We start from the raw sequence: 20494 nt of genomic DNA on the forward strand, positions 1-20494 counted from the left end.
TTTCATCACTTTATCGAGCCAAGTATTCGGGCGAAAGTTGAATCTATCATCCTATTCATGAAGACAAAATCATCTTTTAATTATTCCTCGGTCATCCAGATGATATCAGTAAGACTACAACTAGACGGTAGATTCGACTGCTGTTGCTGTGATCGTTGAGCAAAGAGGATGGTAGGCTTCGAGAGTAGCAATAGAACACTCCTCATGGAGAAATTGTAACAATAGTCCTTCGAGGTAATAACAGAAATAAGAAGACTTTTTTTTTTTAAGTCGAATACAAAGAGCAAAGCGAAAGCACACCAATTATTAACAAAAAAAGTCTATCAACATTGCCCAGAAATGACATTGACTTGGAGAACTGAAATGTCAAGAAAATCTGGGAATGCAAGAATTTATTGCCCTGACTAATTTTTTTTTTTTTTTTTTTTTTATTATTATTATTCGTAATTCAAAATAATATGTTTGTCGCGATCATACGTCCATCCAATACTTCTTTTTCTTTTCTAAGCAGTGCCCTCATGACCTTCGTAGTACTTATGGCCCTCCTTGCTGAGACGGAACTCTATATAATTCATCATCATCAACATTATTCAAAAGGTCAGTTATAATGCTTCTATTTTTTTTTTTTTTTTTTTTTTTTAAAAAAAAAAAAAAAAAAAAAAAAAAAAAGGAAAAGAAAAGGTGATCCAGGATCATAAAACTAATTCCTGCAACTGCCGCTTCCTGTATCGACCCAAAAATACGTTCTGAAAGAGCGAACTGCACACAGATCCGATATGAAAATCGTACATCATATAATGCTTTTTTTTTTTTTTTTTTTTTTTTTGAAGTAATGCCACAACAATAGTATCGTTTCTAACCGTCATCCTTTAAAATATCCACCGGATAATGTCCATTCCTCTCTCCTTGACCAATAATGACAGTGAATATCCTGATTGAAATCCCAGTACTTTTTTTTTTATTCTTCAATTCCTGATCTTATTTTGATGCCATTCAATGTATTTTTTTTTTTTTTCCCCTTTCTTTCTTTGTTGTCTTGATTATGAAGTATTAATAAATAAAAACATACCGTGATTCTTCTTGCCCCAGGAGTAAACGGCGTAACCGATTCCCATAGGAACAGCAACATAAAAGGCCTGTCCAGAGACGCGACGGAAAGTGTTGAAGACTGCTTGATGAAGAGCTCCTGAAAAAGCACGTTGCTCATAAGGCGACAATGAGTAGATGACAATGCCGCGCTGCACTGGGGCACCCAAGTGTCCCCACCAACCCATCCATTTTCCTAAAAAAAAAAAAAAAAGAAAAAAAAAAGAAAAAAGACAGCGAGTTAGAAATCTGCTAGTTCCGAACTCGGAAAGCAAAGGAATAAAAAAAAAAAAAAAAAAAAGGATGATCAAGTAAAGTTGGTGTTTTCAGCTGAATGTGTTCGATGAATCGAATAAAAACAAGCGTGATTGAGTGTGAACGGATCAGGAACAAAGTAATGTACCTCCAGCCATTGTTGATTTCGATGTATTGAGAAGGTAGTGTCGTTCGTTGTTTGTGATTGATTAAACAATTCAAAAAAATAAAAATGAAAGACGGAAACTCTCTCCGAGATATTTTTGTCGACGTCACTGGCCATAAGGATCACATGATTCCCATTTATCGACACGAGGCCTTCACTTACTTCTGCAAATTATGTGGCATTAATAAAGGGGAAGACAATATCAAAAGGTAAAATCCCATTGATATTTTCTCTTTGGGGACTTGTTAAATGTTGGATGAATCCGACTTAACGGCACAAGGTGGTGTTTACGTTGCATTAAGCATTACACTCATCGTGAATATAAGAGTTAACTATTTAACTGCCCAACTAACTATTATTGGTAGCAGTATCAGAACTATATATCAAAGATTTACAAAATTATCGTGCTCCATCCGTGCCACATCTCACTCGGCTAATATCTAACGATCAAGTGTAAGAGATGACGATTACTGCTCTGGTCCAACAAGACATACAATCCGATGGGGACGACCGACCACTACGAAGTATCTTCCTGCGGAGAGTTTGAAAGTCCTTGGCAAAAGCTTTTACTACTACTGTCATCGATGGAAAGCCTCTCAAATAGATCACTTGGAGCCTTAAGTCTGAACCCATCCTAGGCAGATTATATCCATTCCCCTGATGTTTGGCTACTCTATAGAGGCATGGTGGCAACATTTGGGAGTAAAGAATACACTTTAATATATTGAAGGCCTTTGAGCGCTTGAAATCCAAAAAAAAAAAAAAAAAAAAAAAAAAAAGTCAATACCTATTTCTGTAAGTTAGGCTTGCTGGCAATAGTAACGAATTCCTTGACGCACAGGAAGTACCGCGCACACTTTATACATTTTAAGCAGCAGTGCACCTACGCTCTAACATCGAGTAGTCTCTTCTCTCGTAAAGGACATGTGGGTAGCAACGGCTGCCTCATCTCGAACCAATAAGAAGAGTCTTCTAGAAGAACTATAGTCTAGAAAGCTGTTAGGATTAACATAAACGATACTAAATAGATTCACCACCTTTTCGGTCATGCAAAAGACGCGTCAGATTGTGCTACTTGGTCGGAAGGAACTTCGGGAATCTGCCGTAACAATAAAACTCTTTTAATAGCTGTGAATACTATCGTTCGTCGTATTTGGTACACCATTTGCCTACCGGCGCGCAAACTCAAATGAACTATTCTGTAGATTTTATACCTAATACATATACGTCCCATTATAACAACAGCGGTCGCTTCAATAATCGAAAAGCAATATATTCTGAGGGATTGAGATTCAGTCGTCCTCATTAAGACAAAAGTATTTATTTCCCTCCAATATTTCGCGAGCGGCAGGACTTTATTGCTTAAGGCTGGCGACACCCGTTACTGGGCTTTAGCATGTTGTATCTTTTTTTTTTTTTTTTTTTTTTTTAATGTGAATGTATATATTATGTGAGACTCTGGATTGATTTACCGGCAAATAATTTCAAATATTTACCCGATATTCCGTCCAACCGCGTATCCCACGTGTCTAGTGATATAAATTTACGCACATTCTCAGCGCACGGACACAAACAGATTTGATCACTTATTAAACTGCTTTCTCACCGTTAACAACAATTTCACTATTATTTTTATTTTTATTTTTAATGAGGATTGCTTATATATATATATATTATCGTGACCTTGAGTGTATGTCTGGATGCCGCAGAAGAGGAGCGTAAATTCGATTTGTGTAGGATGTTGTAGAAAGTACTCTGGTATATATCTTTGCTTTGGCTTAAACAGGCCCAGATGTTTACTGAACAGATGCTTGGACAAATTAAGCAGACAGGAGCTGCAGGTAAGGTTTGCAATGCTGTCTGGATCTGTGAACAACAAGTACGCTCGTTGTGCGACTTTGCGATACTGGTGGGTCGTAAACCACAAGGCTCTATGATGGTAGCATCTTTTCAGGACGGCGTAGACCTCAAATCTGTACCAGCAGAGGACTCAGAAGCAACCTCGCAACAGCTGGTTGATATTAATGAGGAAACCAACTGTGTGGCCCATGATTTGGCTGAATACATGGTTTTTTCTCCCAAATGCACTGATCAAGCAACGGACTAAGAACCCTTCATACAGAAGAATGTTGTCATGTTGGGGATTAAGCTTATGGGAGAATCTGTAAATCACGAAGATAGTTTACTTTTGGTTCTATTGCCCAAACACCAGTGATAATTCAAGCTCTTAAAATTATACATAAAGTTATTTCACTCCTCATCTCCCCCATTCCCTTCCCAGTTCTCTGGATTGACGCCAAAACCCACCAGCATGAAGTCCATAGTCATTGTAATATCAACCCTGAAGATCTTCGTGAGGTCTCTGCAGAATAACACTACCTCTACTACATTGGTTTAGATGGATCGGTTGCATGTTTAACCAAAGGGCCCGGGCTGGTGAAGTCGACGACAGATATCATGAAGCTTCATGGTGGAGCGCCTGTCAAGTTTTTGAATGTTGGAGGAGGAACGATTGCAGAGCAGGTTCAAGATCATTAGACAATATTTTTAGAGAAATCATATCCTATTGAGTGAATACGTAGGACATTATTGCAGTCGCATCATCACTACAGCTCCGGATCCGTCTGATGGTCCGGTTTTAGGAATGAGACCAAAAAGCTGACTACAGAGTCAGGACTTGGGATCGTTACCTCGAACGTTCTTGATTATGCAACCAGCAAGCTTGTTAAGGTAGTTCACATGGCACGTGAGTCCAAAATCAATGTCAGCTTTGAGTTTTCTTTGTAAAGATAGTTGGTTGAGGTCGAGCGGATGAAAAGAAGAGCCTAGAACATCATCAGTATACAGTATATACATGTATATATATATATATATATGTTATAACTTGGTCATTTAACTAATTTAGTACAAGCAAGTGATTGAGCTGGATATTATTAAAGCCCATCGCACAAACTAAAATGCCGAGAGGCCGAGGTAGTAAGCATAAAAACTCTTGTTGGTTGAAAATGGTAATAATATGCAATGCGGGGAAAAAATAGAAAGGAATGGTGCATGTGAGAAAGAAGTAATGAATACAGATTTATAAATATACTCATAATTGAGCTGGTAGTCTAGTTCGGTTTGCTAAACGCGGTCATTACTTGTACAACTAACTTTCTTAATCCTTGTAGAGTTGTAGAGCACCCTATTTTTTCCTATAACAGTATTAAATCGCGGGCAATTTTTTTTTTATATACATATAGACATATACTCTTTATAGTCTTTATACTTTTGGCATCTGATGTCACTTTGCTCCTCTCTCGTTTTTATACATATATATTTGTATATACTGCATATCTTGTCTGCATAATATATATATTCAAGTATGGAATAAAAAAAAAATAAAAAAGAATACACGCAATACGCGTCTCTAAAAAAAAAAAAATAAAAAAAATAAAAAAAAAGAGCTTGATGGCTAGTATATCCATAAGGACATAGTCCTACAACGGCAACGAGGGAATCAATCGATGGTATCAGCGGCGTAGACGCGTTACAAAAAAAAAAATAAAAAACAAACGCGGCGGTTTTGTGTTCGTCTTCCCCGCTGCGCATAGATATATATATATTTGTTTGTATATAATTTGGCTTTTTTGGCGAAAATAGGTATTGTTTTATTTTTCCCTTGAATGACACGTTTGTTTTTTTTTTTTTTTTTTTTTTTGTGATATAAACAGGAAAAGATAACGTGTGGGTTGGATGATATATACATGTCTTTCGCATATTGTGTACGTTTATTACTACTGCATGTTTTTATTTATGGTGACTATGTACAAGTTGGCCTTTTAGTGCATTTTTTTTTTCTTTTTGCCTTTGCCTCTGAAAATCTGTTGGGGAGTGGTATGAACATTTTAAACGGGGAATGTTTTTTTTTTTTTTTTTTTTTTTTTGCATTGTTTTCTGCATTGGTGGTTCCGCATTAAAGGAAAAGCGACGTTTACAAGAGTTGATGAGGCTAAGGAAATACAAGAAAAGAAAGGTGCTGTAGATTATTTGGATAGCTCTATGTAGTTCTATGTAAGTCTATCATGACAATACATATTTTCCTCCACCGAGTCGTCTTTTTTCTATTATTATTATTATTATTATTATTGTTGTTGTTGTTGCTGTTGTTGTTGGGTATCGCTTAAGCATCTCTTTCCGATACTTGAAGGTAGTAACTAGAAAAGCTACATATCATGTTAAGAGCACAGAAGGCGATCCTCTTGGCTGCTTCTTATCGAAGCAAGACATTTTTTTTATCACCTGTCCAGTAACTTTGATAGCTTAAAAATGATGAGGATCAAAGATTTTGTATCAACTCCAATCATACTCATAGAAAATTAAATCGCCATCCTTCTCCACACAAGACATTCATAAAAAGATATTGGATGAGGGGTTCAAGGGGATAATGAAGATCCGCTAGAAGAATAATGAACATCCTCGTGTCAAAAAAGAGCTCTGTCCAACGTTCAAGCTTTACGGAGTTTCGAGAATGATATATACATATGCATGAGTCCCTTGCAGGTTAAATTGTTTGGTTGTTTGGGTTGAGGGAGCAAGTTCCTCGTTATGGCAAATGTATCAACGCGGGGAAGACAATTTTTTTTTTGTTATTATTTTCTCCACTGATCTGTGTACACATGAGATACCCCATCTGTTTCTCTTTCTCTTCAAAAGCAGGAATCAACGAATCGATTGGCTCACTAGGATATTTTCCACGCGTGCATTACTTGTATTTTACCTTTGTGCTACACCTTTTTTTTCCCTCATTGTCGGAATCGGAAAGGTGGAGAAGAGATGACATTAAAGGTAATCGTCCTCGTAATTCTTCTCTGGATAAACTGTTCAAAAAATAATAATAATTATTATTAAAGTATATAAATATTATATATATATAAATATCTAAGACAATGACATTTTCACTAAGTACACTGGAGTGCAGTCATATGTAAATATATGATAACTGAAAAATAAATATTACTAATATCTATATTATAGGATATTATTTTTCCATCTTATACATGTGTAATAAATATTATTGATAAACAGTAAGAAACGCACCCAATTCGATTTTTAGAGATACATGTTATATAAATATACACATATATTAATAATTAGAGGTTTGTATAACTAATTTGAATTGAAAAGAATGGAAAAATACGAGCCGTGTATAGTAACATCGTATTCAATTAAATATTAAAAATAAAAAGAAAAAAAAAGTGGATATTCCCCGCTTTTTTTTTGGTTAAGAATTCCCATTTGCTGAACCTTTAAACTGAAAAATATTTCATGATCAGTAGATTCCTGTCATAAGAGGAAAGAGACCCCGCATTTTTGATTTACGTATGAGCAAACGTGTGATGACATTACATGATGGTACCTTTTGCCTTTTAAGTATCCTCTATGACAAAAAAATCAAAATGTAACAAAATATAATGTTGATCAGTCTGCTTCAAGCTGTATACAATATAACATGAATGCATAGCATTGATAGATTTGTGCTGTGCATAGCAATGAGTCGATGGCAGCGTTCAACGGGCCCTTTTTGTTATTGTGTGTTGATGTAGAAGGAAGGCACATCTCATTGATTGACAAACAAACAGACCAACAGGATCTATGTAGACCTTTGTTTGTTTACACACCCCGGAAGAGAGTAAAAAACTCTATGCAACAACTGCCCGTGTTTTTTATTTTTTATTTTTCAACAAACTCTCAATTGTATTGTTGCTTTGCCTCGCTTCTTGATACCCTCATTCGATGTGTAACATGCTCTCTAAGAGATAGACCAGAAGCCTCAAATGAATCCAAGAAAGGAAGTCTGACAAGGCTGATAGAATCAACTAACTTTATATACTGACTGAATAGAACACCCAATCCGACACCTGCAATTCCTCCGCCGGGACAATAGGCTCGATCGTAAAGACCTATCGGTTTTATTCTTTTATTCACTAAACTAGATTCTATTGGCTCAAGTGATATCTGTGCCTGCAGTGTTCAGATGTACATGTGTATATACCTTGTAACCTAGTCCCCGTGGCCATGGTCCTCGAAGTCACTTCGTATAAATACTCAGACCCCGACAATCATCCTTGGGGTCCTTTTCTTTACTTTTCAAAACATTTTATCCATCTCCATTAGACCTCCAATTGGTCCAGCTATTCTTCTCCTCTCTCCTCTCTAAACAGTTATTTCATTCAACTTTCCTCATCTACATCCATTCTCTCTCTCTCTTTTTTCTCCCTTTCACTTGTAATCTCTGTTAGTGTCAGATCTATTATACCACATTGTTAATTCTCTACAAACTTATAGATCGACTCTCCTTCACCCTTTAGTTGTCAGCAGTACATAATCATCATTCTTTATCCCTATTATCCTCCCTTTTGTAATCTCGATATCATTGATCGTTTCGACAAAAAATCCTTTCATCTCCACTCTATCAAATCTTTATAAATGTCTGTCCTCGATAACATCATCTTCTGCGCATTCATCTGCGTGGTCGGTGGTATTGCCACAGCCTCGCAGGGCGCTGTAAACTCCAAGCTCGGCCAATTTTCGGGGCAGGGTCTTTGCTCAACCATCGTCTTTTTCGTCGGTATGTCCTTTTATTATCATTTCAGTTTGCATGATTGGTCCTCTTTTCCCTTTTTATCCCTGAATATGTTTGCATGTTTCTGCATTTTTTTTTTTTTTTTTTTTTTAAGTGGACAGTTATTTTTTTCTTTTGGCCGTTTTAAAAATACTTATTCTCTGGTAATTTATTTTTATTATAACTTTTACTTAAAATAGGTGCCATAACATCATGTATTTATTTCTTAATTGAGGTCAAGGGTCGTCCACCAACGGACCTGTTGTCGACAATGGGTCAGGCACCCTGGTGGGCATGGACCGGAGGTGTCATTGGTGCCGTCTTTGTCATCATCACTATTTTGGCCATTCCCAAACTTGGTGCCGGTACAACAACAGCGATCATTGTTTGCGCTCAACTGATCTTTTCCTGCATCATCGACAATTTCAGCATCTTTGGTATTAATTACCGCCAATACACAGTCTGGCGTGGCATTGCTACCGTTGGTCTGATCAGCTGTGTCGCCGCTATTGCCAAGTTTTAAAAAAAAAAAAAAAAAAAAAAAAAAAAATAGTCCTTTGTTAAATATTTTATGGGTATAGATGCTTCAAATCTTATTTTATTTTATCTTTTGTTGCATCCCATGTACACAAAGTTGTCTGTACAAAACAAATCACGGATACCAGGTATCCTCCTTTATCATTATTTTAGTAAGGAGTGATACGGGGACGTAAGAGTGAAGGGAAAAGATATAAGGATGATGTCAGATTTCTATTTCCTCTTCCTCTTTTTTTTTTTTTTCTTCCTGTATTATACTTTATAAGAAATAAAAATTAAAAATATGAAAAATAATTAAAAAAAAAAAAAAAAACAAAAGGTTCATTATGTGACATTAATGATACTGATGCTCGTGTGGTACGGATCTTTGATCAGAGAAAAGGGAACCTGCATGTCTTTTTTCTTCTAGATCGTCGTCATCTTTGTCGATAAATAAGCTAAGCCTTACTTTTATAAGATCAACCATATATACGTAACGGATATAGCAGGTTCCGGAAATGTCTGTTCCTGATCCAGGCAGAATTAATTAAATAAAAAAAGATCGACCTCCGCCCCTTGTTGCAGACTAAAGTATGAAATGACGGGTCTAATGCTTTATTTATGACGTTCATTACCTGAATTAGGTTTCAATATATACGTGGAAGTCTAACTGAGTACAAAAAAATAGACAGGGCCCTTGGGGTCGTGCTATTGTATACAAATAAATGTACTATCCAAGTCCCACTATGACTAGTCCTTACGATATTTAAAAAAAAAAAAAAAAAAAAAAAAAAAAAAAAGATGCTTAGATATATATATTTATACTAAATTAATTAATAGATGGATCGTATATCAGTTATGATATTGCCCGCTATTCATGGTCGTATGAGGAATGACGATCTCTGAAATATTAGGACCGTGCTGTGAAGGATGTAGGGTCGTGTGGTCTTTTAGTCAGGTATTCAGGCGGATGTTCCCATTAAACATGTACCCTTCTGAGCCACAATTCGGAAGTGGCTTTTTAAAAAAATTATTTGTGATTGTTGACAGAATTGCTAAGCCTGACAGATCCTCTTGCAGCCAGATCAATAAAAAAATATGCACGTAGAATCTGATTTTCTCATAGACACAATAAATAAATAACAAATTGGTCAGCATGTGCTTTCTAATGTATAGAACGAAGCATCAACACAGCACCTTGAATCTATAAAAACCCGCCCTCTTTGTCTAACCCTGTCTGCATCCTTTTGAAAAAAAAAAAAAAAAAAAAAAAAAAAAAGAACTCCAACTCTTTATCTTTTCCTACCCTTTAAACTCACGTGCATAAACACAAACAAAGAAAGTTTAAAAGCAACACGTAAAACAGAAACAATGTCTTCCTCACTTTCCGGAGTCTCACGGTCGGTTGTTAAGTCTGTTCTCTCAAAGGAACAGGCCGAAGGTCGAGGCGCAAGAGTTCGTCGATCTATTGGACGGCCCGAACTCCGTAATCACGATCCTTTCCTCATGCTCGACGAGTTCAATGTTGACAAGAACGGTGGCTTCCCTGACCACCCTCACCGTGGATTCGAGACCGTCACTTATATGCTTGAGGGTCAGTTCCAGCATGAAGACTTTGCAGGACACAAAGGGACCATCGGACCTGGAGACTTGCAATGGATGACTGCTGGACGTGGTATTGTCCATTCAGAGATGCCTGTCAAGTCCCAGACCCGTGCTCATGGACTTCAGCTCTGGATCAACTTGCCCAAGGAACACAAGATGTGTGAGCCTCAATACCAGGAGCTGCTCGATGGCCAGATCCCTCGTGCTAATCCACAGGAAGGAGTGGTGGTGAAGGTGATTGCAGGCGAGTCACATGGAGTCAAGAGCAAGGTCTACACTCGCACACCAACAATGTATCTCGATTTCAAGATGGACAAGAACAAAGCAGTTGAGCAATCCATCCCTGCCAACTACACTGGATTCATCTACACACTCAAGGGAACCATTTATGTAGGTGACAAGGAGTTCAAGGGTGAGGCTCACCACACCCTTACGTTCTCGGAGGACGGAGCCGAAACAGTCAAGATCACAACCAAGGATGAGGACGCCCACTTTGTGTTGATTGCAGGCGAGCCTTTGAAGGAACCCATTGTTCAACATGGACCATTTGTAATGAACTCACAAAAGGAGATCTATGACACGTTTGAAGATTATCATGGTGGCAAAAACGGCTTTGAACGTGCACCCAACTGGCATTCGACGATTGCTTAAAAAAAGATCATCCATAATTGTTAGTAATTATAGTAATAATAAATTCTCATTCCATTTAATATGCATGGTCACGGACCTATTATGCCTTTGTTGTTGTTGAAAGGAAAGAAATAAGAACATTAATTTATAAAATGTATATTTGTAGTATGTAAATGTCGTACAGAAGAATACTGCACGCGCATTCTAAGGAGATGTCCGTCCAGATCAATATTCTTCTGTTGAGACCCATTCTGGACCCCTGATCCCCCAATCCCTGTAGAGCAATTACTAAATACAGCAGCTAGCTGCAGGTGGCAATATTAGCAGCATCGAGAGTATAGAAATATGGATATAACAATGATAGGCACTTGAAATTGCTCTTAAGAGAAACAGGGAAAGAATGGACTGCGCCGTGGGCGGAGCAATGTGTGACGTTTTTCCAACCTTAAATTGTCTCTCCTTATAAACAAAATGGTTACACTGTTTACATGAACATGAAAATAAATATTATGTTGTCTGTTAAAGCGGCTTGGGAACATTGCTCGACTTGACTTCCCACGGAATTAAATATGTCGTGTTGTCGCGTGAGTATGGGGCAAAAGAAAGTGAGGGAGACGGTGAACAAACATTTGTAGCAAATATCAATTGACTGTTGGTGTTGGTGGCGTGATAACAGGACATGATGTGGGAGCTAGGGGCGATTGAGAAGATAAAGTTGCGGACGCTTTGTCAGGTCTATTTCGCCCAAATCTTCAAGGACAGGAGCACCGCTCATCTGATGAGTGTCTCCTTTCTTTAGTTTTAACTAATTGTGCAAACGTCTTTTTGAGAACGTCACATGCGATTCTAAAGACTACTAGGATCATTTGTGGCCTCATCTGCTGGACAGGAAGCCGATTCTTACAATGTTGATTGATTATTGAGCGGTAGTAAGGTATTGTCACCGTCACAGTCGAGGAAGAGAGGGTTGTCTTCCTGTTTATTGCTGAGATCTATGTGCAGTGGCGTTAAAGGGCAGTATATTGGTATAATGGAGGGTTAGGGCAAAGCAAGGCAATGTGAACAGTCTGCGCCCTATTCTTGTCTGTCACTGTATTTACCTTTTATACTTCCTTCCCCTGCTGTGCCCAAAAAGATTTTTTTGTTGGTAATCCAATCCAATCCATCCGTGTGTGAGTGAGAGAGAGGAGTTATTCGCGCCCTCTGCTCTGGATACTTGCCGTTTTGAACTTTCCCCTCTTCTCTCTCTTTCTCTCTCCCCCTTTCTCTTCCATACTGTTCTCTTCGCAGTCGGATCCGAAGATCGATTCAATCTATTCATCATTTTCAATCTTACCCTCATCCTCATTCAGCCCCATCCTTCCCCACCCCACTCCACTCTACTCTCCATCCATTCCTTTCCTGGCAACTCTTTGCTTTTTTAATTTTTAATTTTTTTTTTTTTTTTTTTTTTTTCTCTTTGATCTACCTTGATTTCTTTGCATTCAACCTCATTTTATCATTTGTTTTTATTTTTACATTCGCACAGAGTAAGATCCATCTATCTACATTCATTTTACGACATCCACTCCTACTTTGTTGCACTTTCGATTATACAAAACATCAGGAACAAGGGCGCCCTTCGATAACAACCTTGCTTTTTTTTTTTTTTTTTTCTTTTTTTTTGAGGGCGGACTCATGGATGTGTGTATGTGCTTCGTGGTTTTTGGAAAAGTAAAAGAAATTGGCTCCATAATTATCTCAGTTCAATTTGGATGCAGAGGACGTCTTCGCCCGACAGACATCTCCGAGAGAGTAAACTGAGAGCCAATTCTATTTACTCTCTAATCCCTTTCACGTTTTTTATTCTTCCTGGTCTCTACCTCTCCACAGTTCCAAGGCAAAAGGACTTGTTACACTTCCATTCTTCACAAACAAAAACATCTCTTCTTGAACGATGACTACATCTAGCCGTTTATTTTTTATTTTTCTTATTTTTTTTACTCCAAATATTTCCGAAAGATGTACTTGGGATTGGAGCAACAGCCCAAAATGGATTTTCCTACTGACCATGTTTTACTTGAAGTAATGAGTTTCAATCGGGTTTTATCCCCCTCACATATCGTTAACGAAAAGACTGCGACCTTCAATCTCGGATACTATCTTCGTGCAACCGAAAAAAAAGTTTTTCTCTAGAATTTGAGTAGCAACTCTTCTTTTTCTTCCTTGGTTAGAAATGATAGGATATTGATTTTTTTTTTTTTTTTTTCTCTCCAAAAAGAATCGTATTCTTGTAGAAATTCTGTCCTGATTGATTTACTTTTCGTCATTGGGCGCAATTCTCTCCTGGTATTTACACTTCATTAATATTGAACTCTCAAGTAAAAGCCTTTGCAAGCATTAGTATGACCATGACCAGTTCAAGGTAGGTTAACATGAATTCACCATTCTTTATTGATCGTCTAAAGAGACAGGAAGGATTTTGGATAGAGGATGCAATCATTAGGGTTATCAGATTATCAGTATAAATGTGAAGGGGAAAGTAAACGTTTTGAATACAGAGTTTGCACGTGTGTATTATTTTGGTGTGTGGAATGGTTGCCGCGTACTTTTCTGTTTTGCATATTATGGACAAGAAGGAAGTGTGGCTTCAGGGAATGGATGCATACCATTAAAACAAAATCGTGTCGTGTCTTTGTGACCTCAAAAGAAGCGCGATAATCGAGATCCTCTTTCGGAACTGTGGCGAAAAAAAAAAAAAAAAAAAAAAAATTGAAGAGCATCATCTTTCATCTTTGGGTCATCCCCTATTCTTTCTCCCTAAATTTCACCGTATTTATTATGATTATCAGAAAGGATCTTCACTGGCGGGTTGAGACTAGCTTCATTGCATCAATTGGGCGAGTGCAGATGGTCCTAGTGCAATTGAGACAGGATATATGAAGAAGAGTTGGCTATCTCTTTTTTTTTTTTTTTTTTTTTTTTTTTTTTCAAGGACTTTCTGCATGCGTACATGTGTATTGAAATGCTCAATGCATGTCATCAAAAGAGATTTGTCTGTGGCAGTGGGCGTGTGCTTGTCCTCCCAGCTCATCCCAGCCCGTCCCACCCCCAAAGCCAGCCCCTGTACCTCCACCCACATTTCACAATCATTTCAAATCTGTTCTGCTAGTCTCTATTAAAGATTGCAGAAAAAGAATATCTATAAAAAAAAAGATAGCAATATCCATCTTTTGTGTTTGTCACGAAAGCCGAGAGAATGCTCTTCACGCGTTCTATCATTCACATCATTCACATCATTCACCAGGTTTCCGATGACCTAGAGTGATTTTAGTTTGAAATTCATGAGACAAAACAGACTTCCTCGTGCCACAGTCCCCTCACTCGTCCAACCATATTTTACACTTTAATCATTTTTTGCTACGCCCTTTCTCCACCGAGTCCTGACCTGCTTTTTGTTTTCCTTCTTTGACATTTACACGTAGTAGCTTGGCTGATCCGTCCTCTACCACTCTCCCCGAGACTGATATGACTCGTCATCCGCTTCAGTCACTTGATCAACAGCAGCAACATCAGCTGCAAGACCAACAAGGACAACAAACTCGACCTGCGTCCCAGGACCGCAGCCTGCTTCCACAATCGGTTAACCTGACTGTCTCTAGATTCAGCCGCGACTGTACCGCAAGCGTCGTGTTTAGTTTACGTGACTCCAATCCTACTACTGTTGCACCCTGGAATTCGATTTACATTCCAAAGCATTACCGTGCACCCAATACTGGTCAACGACAATCTTCACCAGGTAATGATCTCGCATGATCACTTCCAGCTCCATTGATCTTTTTTTTTTTTTTTTTTTTTTTTTTCTCTTTCCAATCATTTCTCCGATCATGGATTGCTGCCTTTTTTTTTTTTTTTTTTTTTTTTTTTTCCCTCGGGTTGTGCACGACGGCCCACATCTCCAATCGTACAAACAAATACACACGCACAAATATACACACAAAAAAAAAAAAAGCGACTGGCTCTTCGCTACCCACGCGTCATGATGAGAACGTGCTGGTTATTCAGATGTATCTGTTGCTTTGTTGCTTGATTGCATCAAGACAACTTGAAAGCCCTTCTCAATGAGTAGCTGATATGTTGGGATGAAAGGAACGGGACAAACAGTTTAAATTGATAAAGAATCGGAAAACTCTAGTTGAGTCTTACATCTCGAGATAATTTTATTTCGTACGATCTGCACATGCTTTCCATTTGTGATCCTTGTATCTTTTTTTTTTTCTTATTGTGGCAACGGGAGGCTCAGTTTCGTACAATACATCCGCCCATTCCGAAAGAAACCTTGTTTTGCCTGGAGTGCTATCATCATTGTTGTCAGTTATTATTAATTACCGTTCAAATTTTTGAATTTTACAATACACCATTCATTCTTTTATCTCTTGTGTTCATTCAAATCCTCTTGGAGCTCCTTTAATGCACCATCGAAAACTCGCATATTCATTATTGTCTATTTATATCATGTGATTTAGGCGACTGGGACCTCGTATTGAAGATCTTTCCTCGGTTAGCTTTGCCCAATGCTGATCTACACACCTTCAAGTCACAGGATCTTATCTCTCCTTGTGAACGTTGCAGGGTATGTGCTGTGCTGAACATGTATCAATCAATAATTAATCTTTAAACAATTAAATGTATTGAACACTCTGCAATATGTTTATTAATAGACCAAGAAGCGCGACACGTTCCAAGTCGTAGGACCGGATCCTACGGTGCCATCTCCTCAACGTTTATTTTTTTCCACTGGCGAAATCCGTATTTTCTTCAAGATCTGTTGTCCGCCATCACATCATGCCAGTACCGATGAAAATAACGGTTACATGTATGTAAATATTAATTATATTTCAATCGCATTCATCTATTTCTTATTGCCAATAACAATGTTATTTCCCCTATTAAATTGCATTCTTCTGGATATAACAGCATCACTTTTGAACTCCACCACGGCAAGCGTATACTCATGTCCCAGACCATTAAGAACGCTGGCCCTGGAATGGTTCCTGAGCCTGTGGCCATGGATAATCTTCCTTCATTGTCTCGTCCTGTAAAGCGCAAGATGTCTTTGCCACCTACTAGGTATGAAAATATTTCATGCGTGTCTCTTTCTTTTTTATAATCATTATAATGACACTAATAGTACAGGACCTTACCTATGGCTACTTAAATAATAGTAGCTTGGATGCTGCAGATCCGTTCGCCCAAGCTGAAAATGGATCTATACCTCGCAAACGATCTACAGTTATGTCTTTGATGAATTTAATATCGGATGAGCCTCCATCACCTGGCACTATATCTAGTGCTGCAACGGCAGACCCATCTTCGCCAACAACAGCTGTGGTTCCCCTCTCACCCGATTCGTATCAAAATGAGCGTGACGAACTCAACGCGCGTGAGAGGAACAAGAGTCTCTCGTATGATGATCAAGCTCCGTCGTCATGGTCTTATGGGAAAGAACCCAAGCCCGAATCGGGACGTGTTGAAGTGGCTCGATCAAAGCCAGCATCTTCTGTTGCTTCTACCAGCACTGCAAGTACAGCTAACACTTCTAACACCACAGCTGTCACCGCCAATACGAAGCCGATTAAGAAGCGCCAGGAGCCCCATGAGTTGAGCGAACTGGGCATTGGGCAGAGGGCCTCTGCTAATCTTCATGCAGCATATGTGAATGGACAGCTTAGGGAGCGGTCAAAGGCTGGTCTTCCAACAGATGGACTGGTGGACATCGCTCCCAAGTCGAAGCCTGCTTCCAATAAGCCCAAGCCTTCACACGCCTGCCCTGAACCTGACTGTGACAAGAGCTTTTCGCGCCTGTTCAACCTTCGGTCTCACATGCGCACTCATTCAAAAGCCCGACCTTTTGTCTGTGAATCATGTAACTTTGCTTTTTCACGTCGCCACGACCGCGACCGTCATGCAAAGAAGCACTTGTCCGAGAAGCCCTACAAATGTATTGTCTGCGAAGCTACCTTCGTGCGACAGGATGCTTTGGTGCGACATCTTCGGATGGATGGTGTTCAGAATCAGTGCATGGCAGCGATGGAACAGCGATCTATGCTAATGAGCAACAGTGAAAATAACAACAACTATATGATCGCTGCCAAGCAACAGGTTCAGGATGAGCAGCAGAATGGCAGCGAAAATGGTAGCAACGAAAAGAAACGTTCAGCAAAGCGTCAGCAAAGCAAAGACTCATCAGATCAAGATGACGCAGCCTCGGAGGATGACGAGGAGGCGGACAACGGCGAACATGTGGAGAAAGATGATGATGATGATGATGGCGAAAAAGATGTAGAAGAGGAGGATCTGGAACCTAAAGGGCGGACCTCGCCAAAATTCACCAAATCAATCGAGAAAGCTTCAGTTTCACGTACAGAGCTGGCGCAAAAAAAGACTATTTCCAAAGACGATGGTGGTAAACACGCGATGGCTATCAAGGGAGAACATCTGTCTGAGAGACAGGTTCAGGTCTCTCAACCACCTACACCACCCCAGGAGCGAACTGGCGCTCATGATGCTGGCATCATTGAGAAAGATGTCATTTATGACCCTAGCAAGCAGGCATCCTATCCGATGGCCATGCGTTATGAGAAGGGATTTGGCCCTCAGGACTTTTATGCTGAGGATCGCTATGGGTCTACTACACATTCGTCTCACCCACGATCATTCTATCCCAGCCCATTACGTTCGCACTCTCGTTCCCATTCACAGTCGCAACCGTATCCAGAGTATCATTCCCCAAACCACCACGATTTAGTGCCTTCTGCCTATCCTCCACCACCCCTTGTATATCATGGGTCTCAATCAAAATACCAACCTCATGGACAGCATGGACACCATTATCGAGATATACCGCAAAGCTATGGCTACTCAGGGCCACATTCCTCGCGTTATCATGAGCGAGCTCCTAATCACGAAGGGAGAGGCCATCCACTGTATGGTGATCACTCACATCATATAGACCAATATGGGCCATATCCCGCTCGCGACTCAACCACGGACAGTGCAGGCGAGGGACACAGCATGGGATCTCAGCTGTGGGTCAGCGGTGCAGCTCAAGATATGCACACAGATCTTTCTGAGCTTGAGCCTGATAAATCTATTTTAGAGGCTGCCATGGGACTTTTACGTATTCGCGCTTCTCAATGGTAAATGAATACCAATTGATATATTTTTAATCAAACACAACACCCCAAAAACTCAGGACTACACAAAACCATTATATCACTTTGCACAGTCGAACATAATCCATGTCTTGCATCAGATCATTTGCGAAAAGAAAAAAAACAAAGTCCAGACAATGTATATTAGATATTAATAAAAAAATAAAAAAATAAAAAAATAAAAAAAAGCCCTCCCACTTCAATTGAATCTTTTGGTGGCGTTTAAAATGTGACTAGTGTTTTTCTTTAATGCTCTCTTTGATTCACAAAGTAACCATTCTTCATTGAGGCTCAATCTATTAATGCGACTCGTCTTACAATGTCCGAAGCACAGAGTTCAGTAGTAAAGGGGCTTGCAGCTTTACCGCAGCAAGAAAGTTCAGCTTTAAAGGAAGAAGAACATGGTTTCCATTCTACAGATACAACTAGTACAGAAGACCGAGAAGCAGATCTCTCAAAGACTACGACGGCGAAGGCAGAAATGCCAGCAACAACGGAGACAGAGCCTGCGACAGCGGCAGCGACAGCAACAACAGCGGAAACAGAAACAGTAGAGACGACAGAAGAAGCTGATCCAAGAAGTAAAAACCCGTTTTGGAAACCAAGACCACCACCTATTATGGGACCCGATGGCAAGCCTTTGTCAAGAAATGCAATGAAGAAGTTACTAAAGCAGCAACAGTTTGAGGAACGGAAGCCACAACTCCGAGCTCAGGAAAAACTGAAGCGCAAACAAAAGAGCAAAGAGCGTCATGATGCGATTGAAGCCGGTACGAGAAGGAGAAAAAAAAAAAAAAAAAAAAAAAAGAAAGAAAGAGAAAAGCATTTGGATAGCTAACGCAGTCTCTGTTGATAGGCTTAATCCCGCCACCACCAAAACGCCATAAGAGCGACCAGATCCATACAGGGATTACAATTGGGGTTGACATGTCCTTTGATGACTTGATGTTAGAGAAGGTGACCTACTTTGCTTTCGAAAAAAACAAAAAAAAAAAAAAAAAAAAGAAATCCAGGTGATAGTGTCTAAGCTAACTAGCGCCATAAATATGATCGATTGCAGAATGACATTAATCTTTTTCTTTTTTTCAATTTTTTTTTTCCTCTCAGGAAGTCAAATCAATGGTGGATCAGATCAAACGCTGTTACTCTTACAACAGGACGTGCGAAAAGATTGTACATTTGGCTCTCACTTCATTTACAGGTCAATCGAAGCAAGAGTTTTGCAAGCGTGCCAATGGATTTGAGCTCTGGAAGAACTTCACGATCCATGAAAAAGGGCTTGAAGAAGTTTGGCCTTCAGAAGAGATTTCTGGTAAACAGCATTTGGCTGAGCTCAAGAGGCTTCAAGCAATTGCCTCTGCTAAATCAGAAGCCGTCAAGGCGAAGGTCTTGGCGACTTATGCTCAGACAGAATCAGCTTCGTCTTCAGCGTCAACTTTGGCGCCATTACCGATAGCTACGGGAGCAGAAGAAGGAGGAGTAAATGAAAAGAATTCATCAGAGGCATTACTTTCGTCTGCTTCAACAACAGAATCAGGACTTGGTGCTTTATCAGAGGTGGCCATACAAAATGCTGTAGAAAAACAGGATAATATTTCAGCAAAGGAGGCTGAGGCATCGCCATTTGTTGATCAGACTTACACCTCACCACTTTCTACTCCAGGGACTCCAGCAACTTTGGAAAATGGGACCACAACCAACCCAGCCCTTGACATTAAAGCATTAGAGAAGGAGCGCCAGCAAAAGGAGGAAAAGCTGGCGACGATCCCCGCAGTTAAAAAAGTTGTTTATCTGAGTGCAGACTCGCCTAATACGATCACGCAACTTGAAGAAAATACATGTTATGTTCTTGGAGGAATTGTTGATAAGAACCGATATCCAAATTTATGTCAGAACAAGGCGGAAAAACTGGGGATTGAAACTGCTCAGTTGCCTATTGGCGATTACATCCAAATGTCAAGCCGACGTATCCTCACTGTCAACCAGGGTAACAAAAAAAAAAAAAAAGAAAAGAAAAAAAGAAGGAACGACGTTGTTGAATTCCAGATGTAATTTCCTCATACTCCTTTTTTTTTCCTCGTTTTCTTTGAAGTCTTTGAAATTTTGTTACAGTTCATTGAGTGCAACGACTGGAAGGAGGCTTTTTTAAAGGTGATTCCACAGCGTAAATTGGAAGAAAAGCCTAGAGTTCGCCGGAGTGTCGAGTCTTGGAGACCTAATCATCATGCACGGGATGAACAGCTGTCTGGTTTTGATTCTAGGGAGAGTAGATCCGGAAGCGAAGCTAGAAGCATCACTAGCAGTCATGAGAGCGAGGACGAAGGAGGCTGGGGTAGGGAGGGAGAAGTACAGGATCAACCTATGGACACTGATGAGTTTAAAAAGAGGAGTGATTCAGTATAAAATAAATATACATACTGTTTTCAAGGTCATTTCAAC

General features: G+C 39.4%; 5 protein-coding genes across 5 annotated transcripts; 4 read left to right on the forward strand and 1 right to left on the reverse strand.

The window, feature by feature from the left end:
* Window positions 1–440: 440 nt before the first annotated feature.
* Window positions 441–1564, reverse strand: BCR41DRAFT_422452 (ubiquinol-cytochrome c oxidoreductase). The gene is made up of 3 exons (XM_022030157.1): window positions 1490–1564; window positions 1070–1282; window positions 441–562 (listed from the first exon to the last, which is right to left on the reverse strand). Exons 1-3 carry the CDS (start codon window positions 1497–1499, stop codon window positions 504–506), a joined length of 282 nt encoding a protein of 93 aa, XP_021881091.1. The 5' UTR covers window positions 1500–1564; the 3' UTR covers window positions 441–503.
* A 6068-nt stretch (window positions 1565–7632) lies between these two features.
* Window positions 7633–8634, forward strand: BCR41DRAFT_422454 (hypothetical protein; the record flags this gene model as incomplete). The annotated part of the gene is made up of 2 exons (XM_022030158.1): window positions 7633–8117; window positions 8312–8634. Exons 1-2 carry the CDS (start codon window positions 7976–7978, stop codon window positions 8632–8634), a joined length of 465 nt encoding a protein of 154 aa, XP_021881092.1. The 5' UTR covers window positions 7633–7975.
* Window positions 8635–9998: 1364 nt separating this feature from the next.
* On the forward strand, window positions 9999–10883 carry BCR41DRAFT_354392 (pirin-like protein; the record flags this gene model as incomplete). Its single annotated transcript, XM_022024311.1, has 1 exon — window positions 9999–10883. The coding sequence occupies one exon, from the start codon at window positions 9999–10001 to the stop codon at window positions 10881–10883; it is 885 nt and encodes a 294-aa protein (XP_021881093.1).
* Window positions 10884–14009: 3126 nt separating this feature from the next.
* On the forward strand, window positions 14010–17880 carry BCR41DRAFT_80512 (hypothetical protein). Its single transcript, XM_022031031.1, has 6 exons — window positions 14010–14640; window positions 15368–15474; window positions 15563–15717; window positions 15819–15971; window positions 16067–17144; window positions 17269–17880. The coding sequence occupies exons 1-6, from the start codon at window positions 14370–14372 to the stop codon at window positions 17647–17649; spliced, it is 2145 nt and encodes a 714-aa protein (XP_021881094.1). The 5' UTR covers window positions 14010–14369; the 3' UTR covers window positions 17650–17880.
* A 459-nt stretch (window positions 17881–18339) lies between these two features.
* On the forward strand, window positions 18340–20458 carry BCR41DRAFT_337018 (guanine-1-methyltransferase-domain-containing protein; the record flags this gene model as incomplete). Its single annotated transcript, XM_022022052.1, has 4 exons — window positions 18340–18825; window positions 18912–19012; window positions 19163–20042; window positions 20148–20458. The coding sequence occupies exons 1-4, from the start codon at window positions 18375–18377 to the stop codon at window positions 20456–20458; spliced, it is 1743 nt and encodes a 580-aa protein (XP_021881095.1). The 5' UTR covers window positions 18340–18374.
* Between the last annotated feature and the right edge of the window lie 36 nt (window positions 20459–20494).

The sequence above is a fragment of the Lobosporangium transversale genome (genome assembly GCF_002105155.1).
Source record: "Lobosporangium transversale strain NRRL 3116 chromosome Unknown BCR41scaffold_20, whole genome shotgun sequence".
NCBI classification, from domain to species: domain Eukaryota; kingdom Fungi; phylum Mortierellomycota; class Mortierellomycetes; order Mortierellales; family Mortierellaceae; genus Lobosporangium; species Lobosporangium transversale.

What these genes read in the sequence shown, in the direction of transcription:
- BCR41DRAFT_422452 (XM_022030157.1), bottom strand. An exon ending in CTGGGGCAAGAAGAATCACG is followed by an intron (nt 563 to 1,069) that starts GTATGTTTTTAT and finishes TGAATTATATAG; the next exon opens with AGTTCCGTCTCAGCAAGGAG.
- BCR41DRAFT_80512 (XM_022031031.1), top strand. Translation starts at nt 14,370, where the DNA reads ATGACTCGTCATCCGCTTCAGTCACTTGATCAACAGCAGCAACATCAG. An exon ending in CTCCTTGTGAACGTTGCAGG is followed by an intron (nt 15,475 to 15,562) that starts GTATGTGCTGTG and finishes GTTTATTAATAG; the next exon opens with ACCAAGAAGCGCGACACGTT. An exon ending in GATGAAAATAACGGTTACAT is followed by an intron (nt 15,718 to 15,818) that starts GTATGTAAATAT and finishes TGGATATAACAG; the next exon opens with CATCACTTTTGAACTCCACC.